The 21,939-nt window shown below is 35.3% G+C and overlaps 1 protein-coding gene across 7 annotated transcripts in view; it reads right to left on the reverse strand.

Moving 5' to 3' along the window:
- Positions 1-21,939, reverse strand: part of ARL15 (ADP ribosylation factor like GTPase 15) — a 235,351-nt gene that overhangs the window by 116,206 nt on the left and 97,206 nt on the right. For 6 of the 7 annotated variants that reach the window (XM_048931318.1, XM_048931316.1, XM_048931313.1 and 3 more), the window contains 2 exons: positions 21,873-21,932; positions 15,156-15,364 (listed from right to left, as the gene is read on the reverse strand). In XM_048931318.1, the coding sequence (XP_048787275.1) occupies positions 15,156-15,364; positions 21,873-21,932 (269 nt within the window). Of the gene's footprint in view, positions 1-11,468; positions 15,069-15,155; positions 15,365-21,872; positions 21,933-21,939 lie in introns of those variants that run through there. The other variant, XM_048931319.1, reaches the window with a different exon arrangement.

Here is a 21,939-nt window from a genome sequence, read left to right on the forward strand (position 1 = left end):
CAGTCAACATTCTCTAGTAAAAGAGAAAAATTGAAATACTTAGTGAGAATACTGGTGATAGCATCAGTACAGGTTGGGGTTGACCTGCTGGAAAGAACTTGGAGCTCTGGTAGACAAGACAACCACGAACCATAGGAAATTTGTATCCTCTTCTGCATGAGGAAAAGCTTTGCTAGCAGCTTGAAGGAGGTAATCTTCTCCTTCAACTCAGGCCTGGTGAGGCCTCACCTCGAAAACTTTGTCCAGTTCTAGACTCCCCAGTACCAGAGAAACCTGAGAGAATCCAGTGGAAGCCTACAAAGACAATGAAGGGGCTGGAACACACCTTCTTTGAGGAAGTACTGAGAGAGCTGGATCATTTTAGCCTTGAAAAGAGAAGACTGTGAAGGGATCTCTTCAGTGTATTCAAATATGTTAAGGACAATGGATGGGATCAGGTTCTATCATGTGATGCACAGTGACAGAATAAGAGGCAGCAGGCTCAAAGTGAAACACAGGAAGTTCCATCTCAACATGAATCAGAAATTCTTTATTTTGAGAGAGGTAGAGCATGGGAACAAGCTGTCCGGGGAGACTGTGGAACCCCCTCCTTGGAAAAGCTACCTCAACATGGTCCTGGGCACCTTGCTCTTAGTGTCCCTGCTTGAGCAAAAGTTGGACCAAATGGACTCAGAAGTCCCTTCCAACATCAGCTATTCCACGTGGGAGAGAACAGCAGTTTTGCTGGTCTGTCAAGCTCTTAATTCCTCTTTTAAATCGAAACTTTCATGGGCATCACCACTAACTGGATGGGTTTGCAGATGACATTCTGCCTATGTTTAAAATTTCTGTAAAATTAATATGAGAAAGTTTTCTTACTTTAAAGATGACAAGCTGATAAATACAGCAAAAGACTAGCTTGCTCAAATTATTTTTTTAACTTTTTTAACTAACAGTGGTGTGTAAGCAGCAGCAGCAAGATGCATGGAAAGATCCAGACAGTCTTCTGCCTAAAAGCAGTGCAGAAGTGCCCAGTGCACAGATGCAAAGCCAGCAATCTCCTGTATGCAAGTTTATAATTGCAGAATCATTCAAATTCCGTTTTTTTGTGTTTCAGAAGAAAAAAATGGGAGGAAAGAACATAAATGAAATTATGAGATTGAACTTTCTTAAGAAAGATCGTTTTGTACTCAGTAGGCTAGACTTTTGGTCTCTCCTCAGCCATGGTTCTTCCTAGCGCAGTCCAGTTCCTCCTCTTTCATTATGTTTTGTGTTTTTTTTCCCTCCAAGCCCTCTCTTCCTGTCTTGTCTTCCAAAACAGTATTTAAGGGTACTCCCTCTCACAGTCAGGCGTCCTTTCCAACAGGGTGCCTCACTGCCAAGACTAGACTTTTAAGCAATCTTACGGCTGGGTTCTACCAAAAATGGACATGACACTGACCTACCCTTTGAACACAGATAACTTCTGTAGTTCCTGCACAGGGGTCAAAGACTTAACGATCTCTTGTAAGCCTCCAAACATTAGCCAATTCCTATGCCTTATTGCCTGTAACATCAGACCCCATAAGCTTCAGATACCAGCAGCCATCTTCCCAAGCCAACACTCTGCCAATTAAAAAGCAAATACGTAACAACACAAAAACTAAATTCTGTTTTCCTAATTTAAAAAAAAACAGTGCATTACTCCATAAACATTCCTTTTACACTACAAGCAAGTGAAAGGTGACTAGCAAAGGCACAAGACTTTTTAAATTCCTGGAGAGTTTGGAAGGAATGTGCTTGTCAAAAACTGCTGGCAAGCACAATTCCTAAAACAGAAGGCAATGGGATATCCAAGCATGCATTTTTGCTTCTTTTCCCAGACACAGTATTACCACCTCACCTTCTTTATTTATGCAGGAGAAGTGTGGCATTACTGAATTCATTCTCTTAGTTAAGATCTTTTCCTATTGCACAGAAAGAATGACTTACAAAAAGAGAATTAGATAAACACATCTGGGGAGCATTTTAAGCTCATTTTACAGTTACAGAAAACTGAATTTTCAGAGTTCACTCGCATAGGAAGACATTTATTTTTTATGTAAATATTAGCTACTGTATTCCCAGTTTCAACCAGTTTTGGAGGTATAATTCTCAAAAAAATTTCCTGGAGGCATGAAAAATGACTGAAGAGAAATGCAAGAAGGCATACATTCCTATTAGCAATAATTAAAAACATCTTTTTAGGAACATTTTTATAATCTGCTTCTATTTTTTTGCTAAACATTCGTGGTTGCATCCTTTACATGATGCAGATTAAATCATAATATTCGCACCGAAAAGGTATTTTACAGCACATAATTTGCAGGAACTAAAAGTTATCTTGCAGGAAATTATAATGTTTTGTTGCACATTATATATCACCACATACAGATAAACACAAAAAATTTCTATGTTGCCATTCAGTACCTATATCAAAAGCCAAACAACCGTATCTTAAAAGAAATGTTTTTCTTGAAAAGAAATTGGAAGAAAAAAATACAAAAAAAAAATTGTAATTGGCCATGATGTCTCTTACTTGTGAAGAGTCTTTCTGCACAAAACAACAACATCACTGTCACAAACTATTTCAAAAATATTTTTGTAAATTACTTCAAAAGTTTATGGAAAAAAAATAATTGACATGGGAGCAATTTTTTTTTTTTTTAAGCACTTCCAGAAACCAAGCCTCAAAACCTACTCACGTTTTCAAGAACAAGAATAAATGAGAATTATCAATGCTCTTCAAATGAGGTAATACGTGCTCTTTCACTGCCTGTGATTGGCAGCATCTTGGATAGAATTTTACTTATAAGCTAATTTGAAATGATGTTCTTGTGTCGCAATTCCTAAATAAAATTTTCAAAAATCAGTCCAGTAAGATGATGTTAGCTACTTCTCAGTGACCGAACACTTTGTAATAAGCAGATTGGTTGGCAAAGATGACTTAATTCAGACACACAGAGTAAGTGAATAATTAAATCGAACGGAAGAGCTAATAAAGAGTGTACAGACGTGGCGTAGACAATGTTATTTAGAGAACGGAAAAAGTGAGTGGGAAGAGAATAGTTGTAAATTTTCAATATTCTGATTTATTAAAGGTTTCCCCATCATTTTCTGCCCTAATAAGTTTCCATGACTAACACGACCTGAAGCCACAGAAAAAGCTAGTCAAGTGCACTTTCCTAGACTATATCTCTACCAAGATGCAGCAACTGGTTAAAATAACCAATTAAGTGGAAATATATTTTGGTAAAATTCTTTCATTCTAGTTTATAAAAATCTCTGAGCTACAGTAAAAACACTGTTTCAAAACAAATTTTTTCTAAATCAAAATTCTAATCTTAAGCAATTTTACAATGCAGGAAAAACTGGACTAACTCACTGAGAAAGTCATTTAGAAATGCGGCATCATAGACAAAAAAATGTATTTCAATTCCCACATTCAAGTTCAGTTTATAAAGGATGAAGAAGTACAACATGTTCACTGCTAACAAAAAAGGAGCAAAATAAACTAAAAATAATCTGTCACCACATATTAATTCAGCGCAAGTAAAAAAAGATAATATTCAGCATGATGAGCCCAACACCCTGTTGTTTTCTGTTCCTTTTAAACAAGTAAAGACACTCCCCTAATGTCAACAAAATCATCTGAATGATGAAGGAGAGCACAGCTCCTGAAGTGAGATAATAATTTTCTGCATGTTAGTCAGCTCTCCTTAAACACTGAATTTTGTATATTTACTAGTTGTGGTAAGACTCAGTCAGTTCAAACAAGAACAGTCCCCACAGCACAGTCTAACAGTTAACACAGTTGTATGCCAATTGTGGAAAACTGATTTTTGACGGCCAGCAGGAGTAAGAATCAATTAGTGAAACTTCTGGTAGCAGACGGAAAAAAAAGTACCTTACCACTAAGACCACCCATTTGTTTTATTATCTGCTGCTCCAATGCACAATGATAATATAGCTAAAAGGCTGCATTTTGATTTTTACTAAGGCTGGCCAGATTAGAAAAAGAAATGACAAGAGTTTGCTATGAGTTAAAGGCTATCAATAGAGCAGTGTAAAAGGATATTCCGTATGATAGCTGTACCCTGCAAACCATGGAGATCCAGGCCTTTGCCAATTAAGCAAATAAAACAAAAGGGCTAATACAAATTCAGAAATACAAAGTAAGTTCCAACTTTCTCTTTTTAAAGTGGCAAAGTAATCATGAGAAAATTAAAAATATTAAAAATATTGAAAATATATTGAAAATATAAAAATAGCCAAAGAAAATGAAGCAAATCAGTCTGTCTTAAGGACAGGCTGTCATGGCCAACTCAAACATCAGGAAATCCACAACATTTACTACCAGGAGAAATGATGCTTCAGAATATAATAAAGACAATGGAATGTATTGGTCTCTGCATTATTAAATGCTTATTTAAGATAAATCTGTATTAATTTAATGACTAAAGACATAAAGATTAGTATTTAATGTTTGCTCCAAGAGAAATAAGAAATCGTATTAAAAAAGAATTCTAATACACCACAGAGGACTAGAAATCTAGATTTCTGAGCAGGTGGCACGAGAATAGTCCTCTTTTAAATATCCGCTCATATGTGTGTGTGCATACATGTACGGGTATACACATACTTAAATATACATTTAATACACAAAAAATATAAATTTAATACACAAAAATAAATTCAAATAAAAATTGTATATCATACAAACACGCACATGCATACTCTTCACTGATCTTAAAATAAGCAGCACGGGCACATAATTAAGGGGTCCCCAGGGCTCATAAAGAAAGTGCAACGACCTTGTTAGTGTTTGGCCTTTCTTTCGCACTCAGTCTCATTGTAAAACAGTCAACCATGAAAGTACTTTAAAAAGCTGGTTTTCTTTTTATATTTACAGCACGATTTCATAATGTACCTTTCATGTTTTAGAGAAGCTGGTACTCCTCTGTATCTTCCCGGCAAATTCAACAAGAACCACAAACTTTCTAATTTACAACTTTCAGAAATCTGAATGCTTTGAATACTGGGATTTTCAACTTTGCAATTTAATGACAACCCTGCCTTTGGCCTTTCCTGACCTGTTGTGAAGTAAATCAGGCACACTAATGTGGGCTAACAAGTCTTTTTCACACTGTTCGATCACCCTGCATCTTTTTTCTCCGCAGACACCGCCTCTCTCCCACTCTCTGTCTAGCCATCCTCCCTCAAAGCAAACAAAATGGTCACTGTAACCCTGCATTACTGCTCATTAGATCACAGGTTAGTCAAGTGGAACTGCCCGAGGTTCCCAAAGGAGAGCTATACTTCAAAAATCTGTCCATGTCAAATGAAGAAAAAACCGCTGAGCGTGGGGTCACCCAGATCAATGATCAAAAGAGACTGAGAATAGTGGAGGGAAAAAAAGAAGAGAAAAAAAAAAACAAACCTTTTTTGTTAAAAAAAAAAAAAAAACACACAGAAAACAGCCTTCTGTATAATAAATCAGAATACAAAGATGCTAAGCTTCCCCCCCCCTTAACAACATTCCATTTTTGCTTTAAAATGGAATACTTTTTTCAAGTTTTCCTAAAAATAAGATTACTTCTGAGCGTTAGGACTGCAATTTCAAGGAAAGCCAAAATTATCTTAACAAGATTAGCAAAAGAAATAATTGTTGAAAATCAATAGGGATTTTCTCTCCATTACATAAATATTTAATTATTCAAAAATTGCAACTGAAAATGATTTTAATTGCAGTTTTTGAATTTCAGTTCTGATTTCAGTTTAAATCCATTACGCACTCTGAAATTCATGAGAAATGATTTAGCTAGTACATCAACAGAAAAAGCAGTCAACCAGTTACGTAGTTTGAACTCTTCTAGTACGACAGAGGTGCGTGCAGGCACGTGCAATACTTGAGAAATGTGCGGCATGATTTCTATAGACTGTGCTCCTTCTTTGAAAAGATACAGGAATTACCAAAAGATAGCTAACAAAAACACAGAAAAGTACAAAGCCAAAAAGCTTTTCTTCCAACAAAATAACAATTTCACCACAAGCGATGAATTTGGATACACGGAATAGATGAAATTACTCAGAGAGGTCTGCCTATAAAAGTTCTGTGCACACACAAGTTTTTGGAAGTATCACTGAGTAACACTGAGGTAATGGCCTTCACAAGAAAAGCTCAGTGACTAAATCAATGATTTTTAAAGTTTCCTAGACGCCTTACAGCTCACATTAATACCTGAACAAGAAACTCCAACTGCACTTTTAAAAAGATCTGCAAATTCGTACACTGAGGTTTCAGTTTGAAGACAATTTCTGATCCTTGCCACTTCGTATCTGAGCAGAATTTGAACAAAGACAACAGAATACACTAGAAAAGCAAAGACATTAAGAAGTTAATGCACTGCCATGGACCATTCCATGCACTGCTAGCACACTATTTTCCTACAAAGCAGGGGGAAAAAAAAAGAATGTTCTTTTCAAATCGAAATACACTAACAAGTTTTCAAACAAAAATAACTCCACCGAGTATGTTTTTTAATGTCTTCTAATTTGTTTGGATGACCTCTCAGTAGTAATTTTCTGTACTAATTCAAAATTGTTGAACCACTGAAATAAGGGGATGGTAGAACAGTTTCCTCTTTTTGAGAGAAATACCATTATGCATTAGATAGATTCTGAAGAAATAATGAACGCTGTTCTAAACATACACAACTGCAGAAGAAAGCCTTGAATGAAAAGCAAAAACTCCATTCTCAGCCTCCTTGATCATTGGGAAACTTCACCACTTCCAAACGAGCTGAACTCCCTTCCGTTATTCTTTTCTGCCTCACCCCTAGATTGCTCTCTACTCTTTTATGTTACTGCCCCATAAGTCTGGGGGAATGGCAGGGAGGGAAGTGTACAAGTTTTGTCACTGATCCATTTCTGCTCTCCTGCTACCATTTATCCCTGTATTATTCCATTTTCAAAAGCCACAACACTCAAGCTTACAACCAGACAACAATCTTTCATTTCAGCTTCCATGACACCCAGTTTCTCTCACATCCCACTCCTGTTAGTGAATTTTTTATTCAGTGAAACAGGCTGCTTGGAGAAGCTGTGGATGCCCCATCCCTGGAGACATTCAAGGCCAGATTGAATGGAATCTTGGGCAACCTGGTCTAGTGAATATGGCACAGGTTTAGAATTAGATGCTCTTCCAAGACAAGTCATTCACTGATTCCATGATCTTCAGAAATGCTGAGTGTTAAAAGGCAGCTAAAGAATCCCATAACCAAACTGAACTCTGATCACCTTTTGCATGAAGCAAGTTTAAGAAATCTTTTGTTTATATTATCTCCACGAGCGCTTTTTAACTGTTGGCAGTTATGAACAATCTTAACCTATGTTGCCTCACACTGCAGATACTTTTTTTTTTTCAAGCATGAACTAAATTCCAATTTTAACTATCTATGTGAATATGAAATGGATAGATTTTCTCTATTCAGCTATTCCTCAGCCTCCTTTCGGAAATGACCATAAACAATGCTCTTCATGAACTTCCATGAAGTACAAGTACCTAATTCCTATGGAATGCAGTGAGAAAATTCATATCATAGAGTTCATTCCCACTCGAATACAATGATAATTATGTGATCATAATCAACATCATTTTATTTATTACTTTCTACTACAATGAGCACCAAATACAAATAATACAGAAAAGTTTATGCAAAGTGATCAGCCAGACTCTTACATTGGTGAATAGAAGAATCATCATTTCAGCACTAAAAAGGCATTGTTACCTTTGCATTTTTTAAAAAAATCATCTTTTCAGAAGCAGCAGCTCACATTCTAGTGCTCAAAAATTCATTCCACTAAAATTGCAAGAAGGATGTCCAAAAGGAAAATACATCCTAAACCACTTATACAATCACAGATTCTTCATAAACTTGACCCAATGCATTATTAAATACTTTCCCATCTTTTTCATCTGATCAGGATACATTTTTTATTTTTATTTTTATTTTTATAAAAATTATAGAGTTCTATTTGGAAAGTGTTTGTATAGCCACTAGCTTATTCTTTTTGAAATTATCATTTATTCTGAAGCAAATGCATCTTCTTTTGTTCATTCAAAATGTCTCAAGTAATAATTAAATTTCTGAGCAATCAGGAATTCCTCTGAAGAGTAGTTTCATAGACTTAAAGGCCCAGAAGTATCATGTGGTCAGATTTGTATCCATGGGGCTTCAGGTTTTCATTCAGTAATTGTTGACTAAAGCTCAGCAACTTTTGACCAAACAAGAAGTGTTTCAGAAGCCAGTTCTCCTCTGCTCCTGTAGTTTTTAATGCATACCACATAAGCATTCATAAATATACAATATTTATTAAAAATATTTATTAAAAATGAACACAGTTTTTTATATCTGAAAGCATTTGAGCATTTCTATAACCACTGCTTTTCTTCCTGTACAGACTATGCCATGCTCTAGTTTCATTCAATTTTTAGTTTTGCAAGTAAAATTTCTTCCCTTTGAATTATATTTTATTTTGTCCTGGCAAGAAAGATTTAAAAGAAAGTTCATTTTTCTAGGTCCATAGTGAAAATAAATGCTTTTGTCCTACATTTTTCTCAGCCACATTAGAAGTACTTACACACTTCAAACCCTTCACTAAGGAACAGGGAAAAATGATTTCCTAGAATTTCCTGTGTAACCTTCTACCACTGAGGTTCATCCACTCTAGCAGAGTAAGCAAAGAAGTCAGACAAGATAGCCAGTAGGGGGAAAGGTCAAACTCTCACTGAGTTTATATGTGCTGAGTTATAGTTAAAATTACACACTATTTTTCTGCAACAGTACCACTTCCAGGAATGCTCCCATTCATTATCACCTTTGTCCTGCTCCTTACCTGTGCTTCTACACTCATCCAAATGCCTTGTGATCTCATTTTGTCCAGAAAGAGGACCAGAAGGAAGAAGAACAGTAAGTTTTATGCCCAAACTAGTTCATCATGTGGCCACAATTCCTTACAATTTCTTACTTTCTTCTTTCCTCTCATGCCAGTGACTCAAAGGTAACAAACACAGCTTATTCCAAATTTGAAATTTTTAATTTAAATTTGTTTAAAAGGTCACTTTCGTATTTTGCAGCAGTAAATACTTACTATCCAATTTGCTATTAGTATAATTATTCTAACAATGCAACACTGAAGGACCTTTTAATTATATACATTGGATGCAGACTTGTAACACTATGAAATTGTTTTGCTATTCACATCCAACTAGGACTCTACTTACAGATTATTTCACTTGCTGTAGATTATTTTCTTTTTAATTGCATTATATTTTATTTATATTACTCTATTTTAGGATCTTTTAATATCTAAATCCTCCAGCAGCTCTGAAGAAGTTCTTCAATCAGAAAGGGATTTCCTAAGAGATGTGTATATAACAATCATTTCAGCATTCTTCTAAACATGGCAAAACTAATATTTCTTAAACATCAGTTTAATAATCCTTCTCTCCTGCAAATGTGCTCACAACTGAAGCCTGACAAATAACTCCACGGTTCTCACATAGGCCACAGTTGTGAAGGAAGCAGCCAATACTCAAAATAGCAGAGTCCAGTTCCAAAACAATCTTTAAATATCAGGGGATACACCTTGGACGAGGAGTAGTATTTGCTGTGAAGGGATTGCAAATATTAAGGTCATTAAGGTCACTATGATCTCAAAACAGGGTAGGAATCCATATTTTGGCTATTTGCTGCAGTAATTTGAAGATAAATTACTTCACAAATTGTTTCTTGACGAACCAAAAATCTGCCCCCAATTTAACTTTGCTGTAGACGTCCCTGTCATTAAGTACACAGATTTGCAACAGCTGGTGTTTAAGAATTTATCTAGGTGAACTATTTCACAAGGTTTAAGCAGGGCAAGAAAAGGGCTGACTGCAGCCAGTACTTCCATTTTCATTCTTGGCTTAAGGCTAAGTTTTTGCATTACCTGCTGCTGGAGGGCACAGAGATACTGCATGCTCTCTGAAGCTTAACCTCTTAACACTGTACTGCTCAATGCCGTTTTCAGATTGTTAGTAATGACACATATAATAATATCCACACATCAGTAAGTTGAAAGGTTTACCAAGCAATCTATTTTTGCTTAAGTAGCAGAAAATACAAGACATAAACTATGGCAAAATAGCATGAAGAATGATTTCTGTCATGCAAAATAAAAAGAAACAATGGAATCTTCGAATTAAGCCTATTGTGCAGCTAGCTTGGATCATAAAGCATGAAGACCAGAAAGAGCAGTTTTGACAGATCTCCATCTCTCCCCCATGAGAATGAACCCCCATCGATCCTATCAAAGCTGGATGTTCTCATTCAACAATTATTTAGCTTTAAGACATTAAGAGAAGTAGAAGATATTTATTTACACAATAATTTCCAAACAAGGGAGAGGAAAATTGCAGTGTAATAGATTCTGGTCCCTACTTCACTAAGTGGTTCTTTTAGCAAGAAGAGTCACCCTCCAATTTTCTCTTAGCAGAAAATGACATTGGACAGCATTCACAACTCAAAACCCAAACGCCTAAATTACTCCCAAATAGATAAAAACACCACAATCCATATAATGAAGAAATTTTGCCTTGAAAATACTGTTCGTAAGTCAAAGACATTTTTAATCATGCTCTGATGAAAAAAAGAGAAAATTGAGAAAGACTTTTCTCTGGAGTATGACAAACTGAATTACAGATTTGAAGTAAGACCTTGTTTGCAAGAGATAAAAAGCACTTGCGAGTGGCTCACTACGTAATATCTTTATGCATTTATTTTTTCCTGAAAATGATATTTAGAAAGATAACAATCTTAAAATAGATTGAGAAGAGTTTTGGTTCATGACTGTGATTCTCTATATTTAAAGTCCTACATTTACAGTCCACATTTAAAAGTCCTAGCATTACTAAAAAAGGGGGATTTAGAAAATACCTTCAATGATTTCCCCTGAAACTAGTGTCAACAACTTTTAAGTATGAAAGAAACTTATCTATTGCCTGCACAATTGGATAACTAAAAGAAAACTCAACAAAAGCTACACTCTATGGGTGCCTTTACATGTGCAGTCATGAAAACAGCCTTAAATATAAAAAATCACAAGCTCCCCAAAACCAGCACCCCAACACGTAATGTAGCAGCTTCACCACTGAACTGGTAATGCTTCATGGTTCAGTACTTTCAACCTTCACTACCTTGACATGGCTTCTACATGTCCTCAGAAGAGTCACATGGCTGTTTGCCTCTTAAGTACAGTGGCTACTGACAGCCTTCAGTTCATCCCACTTGTCACTTCTAAACATTGTTCTGACTTTGGAAGTGACTTGTAGTTTGCATACTGATTCATAGGAATATACTGAAAAACCCAGCTCCTAGCATTATAAACAGAGTATCACAGATTCCAAAATTTAAAAAAAAAAAAAAAAAAGTTTATCATCAGAGCAGCACTTTTATTCACTTGCAACGCAATTTACAATGGTCTTCTCACCATAAACCTGCTAGACACCTTCACACTACCCTCTCCTCTGGTGAGAAACTTATTTCTTTATATTTCCTAATTCAGAAGGGTTCCAAAACAACATTAAGAAGCAATTTCCAAATGACTAACTCTTTATTATTGTAATTTTAATAATGAGGCTATCTTACAACGTATCAGTTGACTCAAATACAGTTGCCTGACTTTTGTGTTCCAATTGACATGTACAGTCTTTATTTCAACAACACTCACTTGAAATCACTTAGCAGCTATTTAAAAAGATTTAATTGTGTGCTACTGTCACACCATCAAAACAACTTATAAATATCTTTGATATGAAAAAGTGGAATAAATATAGAATAAACACCACAAAATTTGAGATGACATGATGTAAAGGCTCCATATTTAAATCATAGAATCATAGAATCAAAGTAACTTCTTTATTCATAGTTTTTAGAACGAAATGCCAAATGCTTTTTTTTTTGGGTGGGGGTGTTTATTTTCTCTCTAGTGGAAGATATCTCTGTGGTAGCAGGGCTGGAACTAGATATCTTTAACTGATCTCTGATTTTGATTGGAAAAACAAAAAACAAACAAACAAAAAAATAAACTAAAAGTAGCTAACCAGGAACTGAATACAGACAAACAGGATTACATTTACTGATTAGTATTTCAGCTAAGCTTCTCCTGTAACTTTTTCTGATACGGAGAATATAATATGAGGTACATTCTCCAATGATGTCTGCAAAATCAATTAGATTCACCTACAAGCTGACTGGATATTTTTTCCAAATAATTACTGTAGTTTTGAACTGAGCTATTGATGATACTTTTTAATTCTTATGGCTTACACCTTCTGAAGTACTTTATCTACCTATCTCCTGCATGGAGTGAAACACATGAAACACAAAATTTAGCTGAAAAGCTAAAGCAACTGTACTTCTCAACAATAAATATAACTAACATCTGTTGCAGAAACTGCTTGGCACTTGTTCAGTTTTGTGAGGGATTTTTTCGTTACAGATAAATATTTTTCTACAATTCCTATTACACACCACTCAACTCAGACATTTTTTTTAATTATACTCCAAGGGATCCTTTTGTATCCATTAAAGAAAGGTAAATTGTTGTCTACAAGAATACTTGCTTCTTTTAAATTTCAATTGCGATTCATTTATTTTATGACACAAAAAATATCAAGACAATATCTAAATATGATGAAGTCAGTTCTGCAAAAAAAGACTAAGAAAATTCTCAATGCTCAAGAGATTGTCTTTGTTAAATCTTTTAAAATGCTCTTTTGGAAACAAGAAATAGTCATACAATTATACAGTATTTTATTTTCATTCATGCCCCACCTCACTAATGAGAACAAAAGCACAGCAAAAAGCACACCTTTAAGAAAGCTAGAAATTTCTAATTCAACATCTGCAAAACTGAGTAAGGCTCCTGCTTTGCATTCAAGCAAGCACATGACATCATTTTTTCAGGGACAAAATACCAGGAATAATTGTGTGACAGTCTCCCTCAGTTCATCAAAATACTCTTCTTTTTTTTTTTTTTCCTTATTAAGTAAAGAATTTCAAAGACATACACTGACATCTTGATACAATATTTTTTTTTCTGAACCTATGCATTAGTTGTGCACATTTACTAGAATTACTGTATTCAGCATTCCAGAATGACTCAAAGTAGTAATTGAGATTTGTTTGCTATGAATATACACCATATACACAATAGAAATATATTTAAATGCTACAGAAAGAATATAAAAATCTATTCCTCTACTGAGATGTCCAGTTGGTAACGACAGAGAGGGATGAGGAGGGAATGAGAGTAAATGAGGATAAACAAAAAGAAATGTTTATTCTAAGTACATGAAGGATTTATTATATGCTGAAAAGTCTGTTCACCTAGGCTCAAGTGCAAAATGAAAAGTTTCGTCTATAAATTGCAAACTAACTGGCACATGTCACTTGGCAGAAAGACAGTGGTTCCTCCCTTGTATTCACTACTCACATGAATCCAGAGAATAAATGTTTCTCAAATAAGATCAATAATCATACAAGAAATGCTTGAAAATACTTAAATAACAAAAAAGAAATGTCTGTTGATGGAAATCATAACTGCACTGCTCTGTTAAAAAATAAAATCATAACGCTTTGGGTAGATTTGGATAAATTAAATTAAACATGATTTAACTGAAGGCATGTCTCAGGGTATTGTCATTGGACTAGAAAGGATTAAAAAAAAATGCTTTACTTTTACCTTGAACATTAAAATAGAAGAAAATAAATTTGTGTATTAAGATCATTCGCTCCAAACATTAATTGTCATTTCCTAAATCTATTTTTGGATGAACGAGACGTAGAACTTGAGGTTTCAATCCCTGTATCATTTGAGCTTAACTTCATTTGAGTAACTTTATATACTAAATCCATATCTTTTCTCTTTTTTAAACACAGATTCTTGGATTAAAGGATCAACAATTTGATACAAAATTCTACAGTTTAACTTGCACTTATTTTCTTCTTCTCGTACTAAAAATCTCACTATATCTCAATCCCATTTACATTTCTCCCTTTTAGCACAAACTTTCTATTCTATTTTGGCAAAAGAGACATAATGCCAATAATGCAGGAGAGAAAGCATATACAAATGTAGCGTACCAATAGTTAACCTACATAAGATTAAGTTGTGCAATTAATTCAATCAGTATTCTTTATAAAGGTAATGCTTTGGACAAAGAAGCACATCTGTGACAGCAGAATTTAGAATAACAATCAGCAACAAATTAAGGTGCTGAAAGAGTCTTGATTTTGCTGTGTGAAAAACATGACTCAAAGAACAAGCAAGATTTCACATACAATCTTTAATGTGAAGAGTCCTTTAAATGACATTTACAAACAGAATGACAAAACTGAATTTTAATTTCTTCTTATAACTTCGGAAATAGAGTCTCTTGTGATGAATAAATACTTTCTGCATTTCCTCAAAGACAAATGACTTCATTGGAAAGTATCAATGAAGATTTTTTTTCAGAAACTTAAGGGCAAATGGTACACTGAATAGAAAAAATATATGATTTACCAAGCAGTGAATACAAGATAAAGATATTATTTAAGAAGAAGAAAATCAGAACAGGTTAAGAACTTCAGAAAAAGAACTGCAACTGTGCTCTCACACCAGCATGTAAAAGTTAAGGAAAAAAGCTTTTATGGAAAAGGCTCCTCACAACAGCAAACAACCTATTAGCTTAAGCAATTTCAAAGAATGGAGTAATGGAATAGACTAAAACCAATAGCAAATAAAACAAAAAACAACAAGCAGAACAAACAACAAAAAACCCATAAAACACTGTCCTAGCATCTTTTGATAAGAGTAGTTAAAAACATCTTTTTACCCTCAAGCAAATCATGGAGAAAATGCAGGAGAATTCTGTTTGTATCCAAGAATTTCTTGTTGATAATGCATTGGAATAAGTTCTTAGGGTCAGGGACTGTTCTTGTTCTGTGTACTTACAATGAAGGATGACTGAAGCCAGTCCTTAACTAGGATGTCAGGATAATAAATAACAATGGATCAGCAGTGTGCAGACAGTAAATATAAACAGTCAAGATAATGTCACAATAACGTACCTCTTGTACAGAGCGAGCTGCTGGTTTGTCCTGATGATTGGCCAGTATTAAAAATGGCAAAGTACATAACTGTGGGTGCTGGAGAGCTGAATGTAGTTCATTCCTCGCAGTTTCTAGATCGTCTTCAGAGGAGGCACTGTCTAATACAAATATTACTCCTTGGGATCCTTGGTAGTAACGACTCCAGTATTTCCTGATATTGTCAGCACCTTTCAAAACAACAGTAACTAATTAGAGCAAATATAATTGAACATCTTTAAAACTTGTAATTGAAAATAACCCTTCTATTTGTAACAACCAAAGCAAGCAACTAATTTTTTTTATCATAAATATACATCAATGAAAAAACAAAAAGGAAAAAAGCACCCATAAATCTGGCACACACACACAAACTAACATCATTTAAATAAGGAAAGAAAGTGACTCAAGGCCCTGAAAATTTCTGCTCAGTAAAGAAGCACTGGTAGAACTGCTACACTATTCCCACCTAATCTAGGCTAGTCCTGTACTTTTTCGCTGAAATATCCCAATATTAACACATGAACAAGATGGCCTTTGCCCATTCTTTCTATCTTTATCTTAGCCCCACAGCTGTAAATTGTAATTTCCTTCATGTCAGTTGTTCAATATTAAGTACGACAAAGTCTTTTATTTCACACCTCCAAACTTCCAAATACCTTGTAATCAAGGAAAAAAGGTGTCAGGAAAGCCTATTAAAATTACAATTACATGTAAAATGATAAGAATGGTAATACACTAGTGAGTTGAATAGCAAGTGATAAGATAAGGTGGTAATTTTCAAAGGTATTCATTTCAACTATTTTGCTCTGTCAACCACACAGCAGATTCTGGAAAAGCCAGCCCCACAGTACACATGGTGAATGACTACAGGCTTATGTGTGACAGTAAGTCTTAGGGCACAGTTCAGCAGCACTCCGTCAACTCAACAGAAGCAAAGCAATAAGGTTATATCTAGAAAGTTTTTGTGTACCCTGGAGAACAGCATATGTTGCAATGTTAAGGTAGGAAAAAAGGATATTTGACAGCTGTCAAACTATCTAAATTAAATTTGGACACAGGCTACTCTTTGAATGTCTGAATCTGGCACTAGACTCATGGGGTCTAGCATTAAAAAGTGAACAGTAGCAGCAATACTCTAGAAGAAAACTTGACATGTTTGCAAGACAGTGATTTGTGGAGATGTGCTGAAGGTATCATTTACATACACCACAAATCTTACATAGGGATAGGAAAAAGTGAACTTCAGTGTTGACACAGATACCAAGTGCTGATAAGAAAACTTTCTTTTCCAGTGAAACAAAACAACTATCACAGATGTTCTGATCAACATGTAGTCACAAAATGACAAGGCAATGTAAAATAATTAGTAAAACACTGCTGTGATACTTAAAATATTCATTTAATTTATGCACTGTACAACTGAAAAGAGCTAGTAAAAGGTGAAGACTAGTATTTAAGAAGGAATTCACACCATGTCCTTTAAGTATCCAACACAGACTATTCAATTCTCACTGCACAGAGTTACACCCTTCTCTGTATTCAAGACACTGGAACCTCAAGCATCTAGTCCCAGTCTCTTTATTTTGTACTCAGCACAATTTAGGTGGCTAATAAACTTTTTCCTATAGGGAACATTCTGTGCTTCATTCATAGTGGTATGAAGCTATTTTATTTCCCTTATTTTCAGTACTTTCAGAAGAACAGAACACAGCATCACAAAAAAATGTCACTGAAAGGAATTCAAAGATGTCAGATTTGTTAGCTGTCAAACTTTCAGCAAGTCTCCAGCAATAGAACAACAAATGTCACAGAGACCTTACTTCAAGGTAGATGAGCCTGTGCATGAAAGCTTCTATTAAATTGAAGTTCCTGGAAACCATCTCTCATCTTTTCTCTGCCTCCCAGATTTTCCTGGTGAGATTTCTATGAAAGTCAAGTTTTCAGTTTTTCTCTCTTAGCAACCACAGGTGCCATCTCAAACTTTGAATCTGCAGCTATCCAGGTATTTAGAAACATTAAGACAACATACAGGTTTCAAGCAGTTGTAAGTTTTAAAAACATATTTATACTTGTCTGTGAAAAGTCAGTTTGATCACTTAGGCATATATATTACGTATATTATACTGCCATCTTAAAATAAAGCATGCAATTTAAAATAAAAATCTCTGGCTCTAGTAATGAGATTTTAGAGATTATTTGATAAGGACAGTAAGAAAATACATGCCATACAATATGTGTTAGTATTTATTCAATTCTAGAGCTGAAGTTTTAATAGTTCGTAGTAGGCGGTGCCACGGTGGATTTTATGTCTGACAGCTGTTCTGAAACTCTTTTTTTTTTCCCTCTTTCTCTGGAAACACAAACACAGCAAGTCCTCTAGGAGAGAGAATCATTGAGTGCTTTCCTCTCTTCCTACTATTCCATCTCTATCCTCCCTCTACCTCTGTTGGAGATGCTACAGTAGCTCAGATTGCAGAAACAGCAAAGCAGCTTGCCAGGCTGAATACCACTACCAGCTCCCAGCATGGCTTAGATGCACCCTCATCTTTGCTGAGTCACCTTCAGCTACAGCACTCATAATCTCCAACGGAAAGCTCTTTATGCATCTATCTCCACAGTACTTAACATCAGCAGGCATACAGCGAATGCAGTAAGTCTACTACAGCTGTGTTATTTCTGTCTGTCTAGCCCTTCAGCTGACTAGCTCACAAAAGTTTGAATCAGCTTTAGGCTTTGAAAGGTTCAAAGCTATTTCTGGCTTGAATCAAAAAATCAAAACTTCTTTTGGAAATGAGAGTTGCTTATAAAGTGTAGGTACAGTTTATGATGATAAGCTATAATGCCATGCTTCCCCCCATCAGTTCAGCCTGAAGAAAGTAGTTTCATGTCCATTAGAAGAAAGAGCCTTTTTAGCACACCAAGAAGTTTTGACTTTTCACAAAAATTCTATTCAACAAAAACTAAACCCCACACTGCATACACTGAAATTAGAAAATTTTGATTTTTTCCTTATCAAAGCTATGTATAACAGGATAAGCAGTGCTTGCATAACTCCTATTTGCTTCAAGTAAGACAGGAGATAGACTGTGTATTCACACTGCAAAGAGCTAATTGTAAAAAGAACATTTCCTCTAAACATTGAAAAGATCACTACTGCTCAATGCCTGTCTAAATTTCCTCAGGAGTCAACAAAATCAACAAACAAGTGTAATGATCTCTGTTATATATGAAAGGAGGAAACTATTTGAGTGATTCTGGGCTTAGGCACTATTTGAACTGAGGGCCATGTATGACTGATAGCAAACAGATATGTCTTTAATGCTTTCAGAGTATGAATACCTCTACGAGACTCATAGTTTGGACAGCTCATCAGGGTCATGTAAAAATGTCACTTGCTAATATGCTCCGTAAACTGTTAGATGCAGATACGTCACATGCAGTTGGCTGAACATGCACTCCATTACCAGATTTTGTAAAGGTGTCAACTGCCTTTTACTCTAATACAGCAAAGAAATTTTACTGTTTTGTTCAAATATGTCCCAGTGAGCATGACTGAGGCTGGCATTTATTTGCAGTATCAGTTTTCTGATGACTAAACAGATGAAATTTTAGCTCCCCTCCTAGGCTATGTTGTTACAAGAGTGTTCAGTCCTACGCTTTTTCTTCAAAGGACAAGGTAGGATTGTGGTTTGCCCATACCTATTTAAATACTAAATTCTATTTAATGGGTCACTGTCATTTTCCCCACCCTATTTCATTTTTTCTCAAGGCAGATAGGGCCTGACAGCCATTGCCATCTTCTCCAGGAGCTTGTGCTTCCCATTCAACTTGGTTTGCACACACCATGACTTCCCCTTCCTACTTTCTCTTCTTTCGCTTGTTACTTCCAAATTAGGACAAAATACACATGCTTTGTTTAACCAGTCATGTTTAAAATTACTGGTTCTTGAGCTCTCACCTAAACAATTAATTCAGCTGGTTTAACAGTGCGAATTTATTACTATAGTCACGAAGCTTAAGGAGGAACAGCAGTGGGGAGGACAGTTCTCTTATGCTGGTCTTGCTCAATTTCATGGAAATCCAAGCATCCTTGATATTAAGCATTTTGTTTTTGCTGAGCAGCTAACACTTAAATGGAATTTAAAAGATGATTACACAACACGTTGATTTTCTATGCTTACAAAAAAGGCCTTTAAGTAGATTAAAAAAACTTAACACAAATACATGGCAATATATTTTAGTACATAAAACAGAGAAAGTTACTAAATCCTCGAACATGTTGTTAGTATTTATAAACTTGGGAAGAAGAAAAAAGAGCTGTTCACATCCAAAATCACTCATTTAAATTTGACCGGGCTCAGCAGTTGGCATCTCACAGTAGTTTCTAAGCTTGCGTTTACAAGATAGCAAGCTAAATTATAAAATAGACTTATTCCAAAAAAACAACTGTAAATTATTAGGTGGCTTCCAGAATGGGCCTGTAATCTTGACTTTGGCCTAAGTATACACATCATGCAGATGCCATGACATTGCATTCTGTTTTGACAGCATTTCAACAGTGAAGGACTGTATAAACATACCGAATAAATGATGGTACTTGGTCTCCAGATTGGAAAAACACTTCTTAGAGTCAAAGAAAAAGCTTTGTATTGCCTATACACCTTTATTATCTGTCTTGAGAATAAACTCCAGCATTCCATATCCCAAACTTTTTCCAGAGTTAGAAGAAACAGAAGCTTCCAAACAATGTTTGTATCTGCCTTGTTTTTGTAATCTTTCCTTACTCTTGTCTGTGCTCTTCACACACAATTTCACCTACAGTTACCAACAAAGACTGTTGAACCATAACAGGAAATCATCAAATCTGTTATTTTTTTCTTTACCTTTATTCAGCTATGTTGTGTAACATAAAGAGATGTTTCAAGTTACCCTGGAAAGAGTACAATCTGAAAAAATGTGGTTTAGGGCACACAACATCTGGGGCACAGTAATCCAAACTACAGACATTTTATGGGCAAAGTTTTTGGAAGAAAGAAGTTCTCTTTTGACTTCACAGTGAGAGAGCAAGAAGGGATTATTTGTATACTAAAATAGAGACTTAGAGAATGGGAAGTTCGGCTCAATCAGTAAATAAAGCAAGAGCTCCTTTTCAAGCAATATACTTGATTTGAAAGTTACATTCTTATATAGAATATACATTTTATGTAATTTTTTTTATATGTGTGGAATTTGATAAAATTTCTGATTTCCAGTAGAAAGGCAGTCTGGCTTAAAAATAAGAACAGTGAAAACAAAAGCAGAAAGAGCATTGGTTTTGTTTTACTTTTCTTTAATATTCTAATTTCATATACCTCAAAATGTAATATGTATTTATTATATATGTGTATACACACACACACATCATATACATATATATGGGCTGGTGGGCAAATATATATTGATCTACAGAAGAGCACAACAAACTTTGTTCCATATCCCTAATCCTAAAGCCCAATGAAGAGATAATTAGAACAAAAAAAAAAAAAAAAAAGTTTTCTCTACATTTGGCATTAAACTTTACAACCCCTACAGAAATGAAGAAACAAAACCTGGCCAATTCCAGCAGGCAAGCAGGACACTAGAAACTATTAACATCTTCAGCCTCAAAGAAGGATCCTGTTCCAGCCAAATGAAAAGAATACTACACAGTCAGCATCTGTTTCACATAGGCTGCTTGGCTGCCTTGAAGAACCTTAAATAGTATGACTTTTGCTGTTAGTTCTTTAAATATTGGCTGTTACTACTTTGCTGTACGAAGTCATCTGAACCTTTCAGTTTTCAGTTACACAAACCTAAAGGATAATTCTAAAATAGAATATATAAAACCAAACTATATAGAATTTCACCTTTGAATAACATGAACACCCTTGAATAAAAGCGGTTAATTGTTAAAAAGAAGCATCGCCACCTTCCTCCAAATGCCTGGACAAGACCTTCAAAAGAACTCAGATAACAACTTCTTAGCAACTGAATGCAAAAAGCAGGAATAAGAACAAAAACAGGGGCTTCCCTTCCATAACACTTTCTGATCGGTCTTTCTCATTGTTATCTGCTGTGGTGGAAAATGTTATACAAATAGCAGTTTGATATTATGAGAATCGCTCGTACTCAATATTCCAGGCTCAGACAGAATTTGCTATGAATCACAATTCATTTCATACTTTTGCAATAAAAGGCAACCTTGAGAAAAGGTATGCCAGATCAGACAGACACAGTGGTTCGTATTTTCTACTTCCCTGCGCAAAATTTCCTTCCATTTCCTCATTGGCTGCATACTCCAGGGTTAACAGCCTATCCAATGTTTCTAATTCCCTCAGTGGATTTCCCACCCCTGTTTACTGCTAGAGTAACCTCTCCCTGTCCTCCTCTATTCTTGTTTATGGTATGCTGGAATAACCTCTCGTAGTTAACCTTCCTCTCTGGCTAACATTCAAACTGCAGAACCAGTTGCTACCAGTACATCTTCTGATGCTACTCAAATTTGCAGGTCTCCTATTCTGCAAGCATAAATTTATCTTGCATCAGAGCTCCATGGAACCTCCTTGGACCTCTTTGGAGTCATAACATCTTACCATTATGCAAAAACATTTCTTTACACATAATATGATGAGATTTGGACACTGTAATTTTTTATAATCAAGTGAATAAATGCTATACCTCCAAGTTCTTTTACATTCAAGATGGCATTCTGGAATGGCACTGCTTTTATGCTAAATCCTAAAAA

Source organism: Lagopus muta, chromosome Z (assembly GCF_023343835.1).
Source record: "Lagopus muta isolate bLagMut1 chromosome Z, bLagMut1 primary, whole genome shotgun sequence".
NCBI lineage: Eukaryota > Metazoa > Chordata > Aves > Galliformes > Phasianidae > Lagopus > Lagopus muta.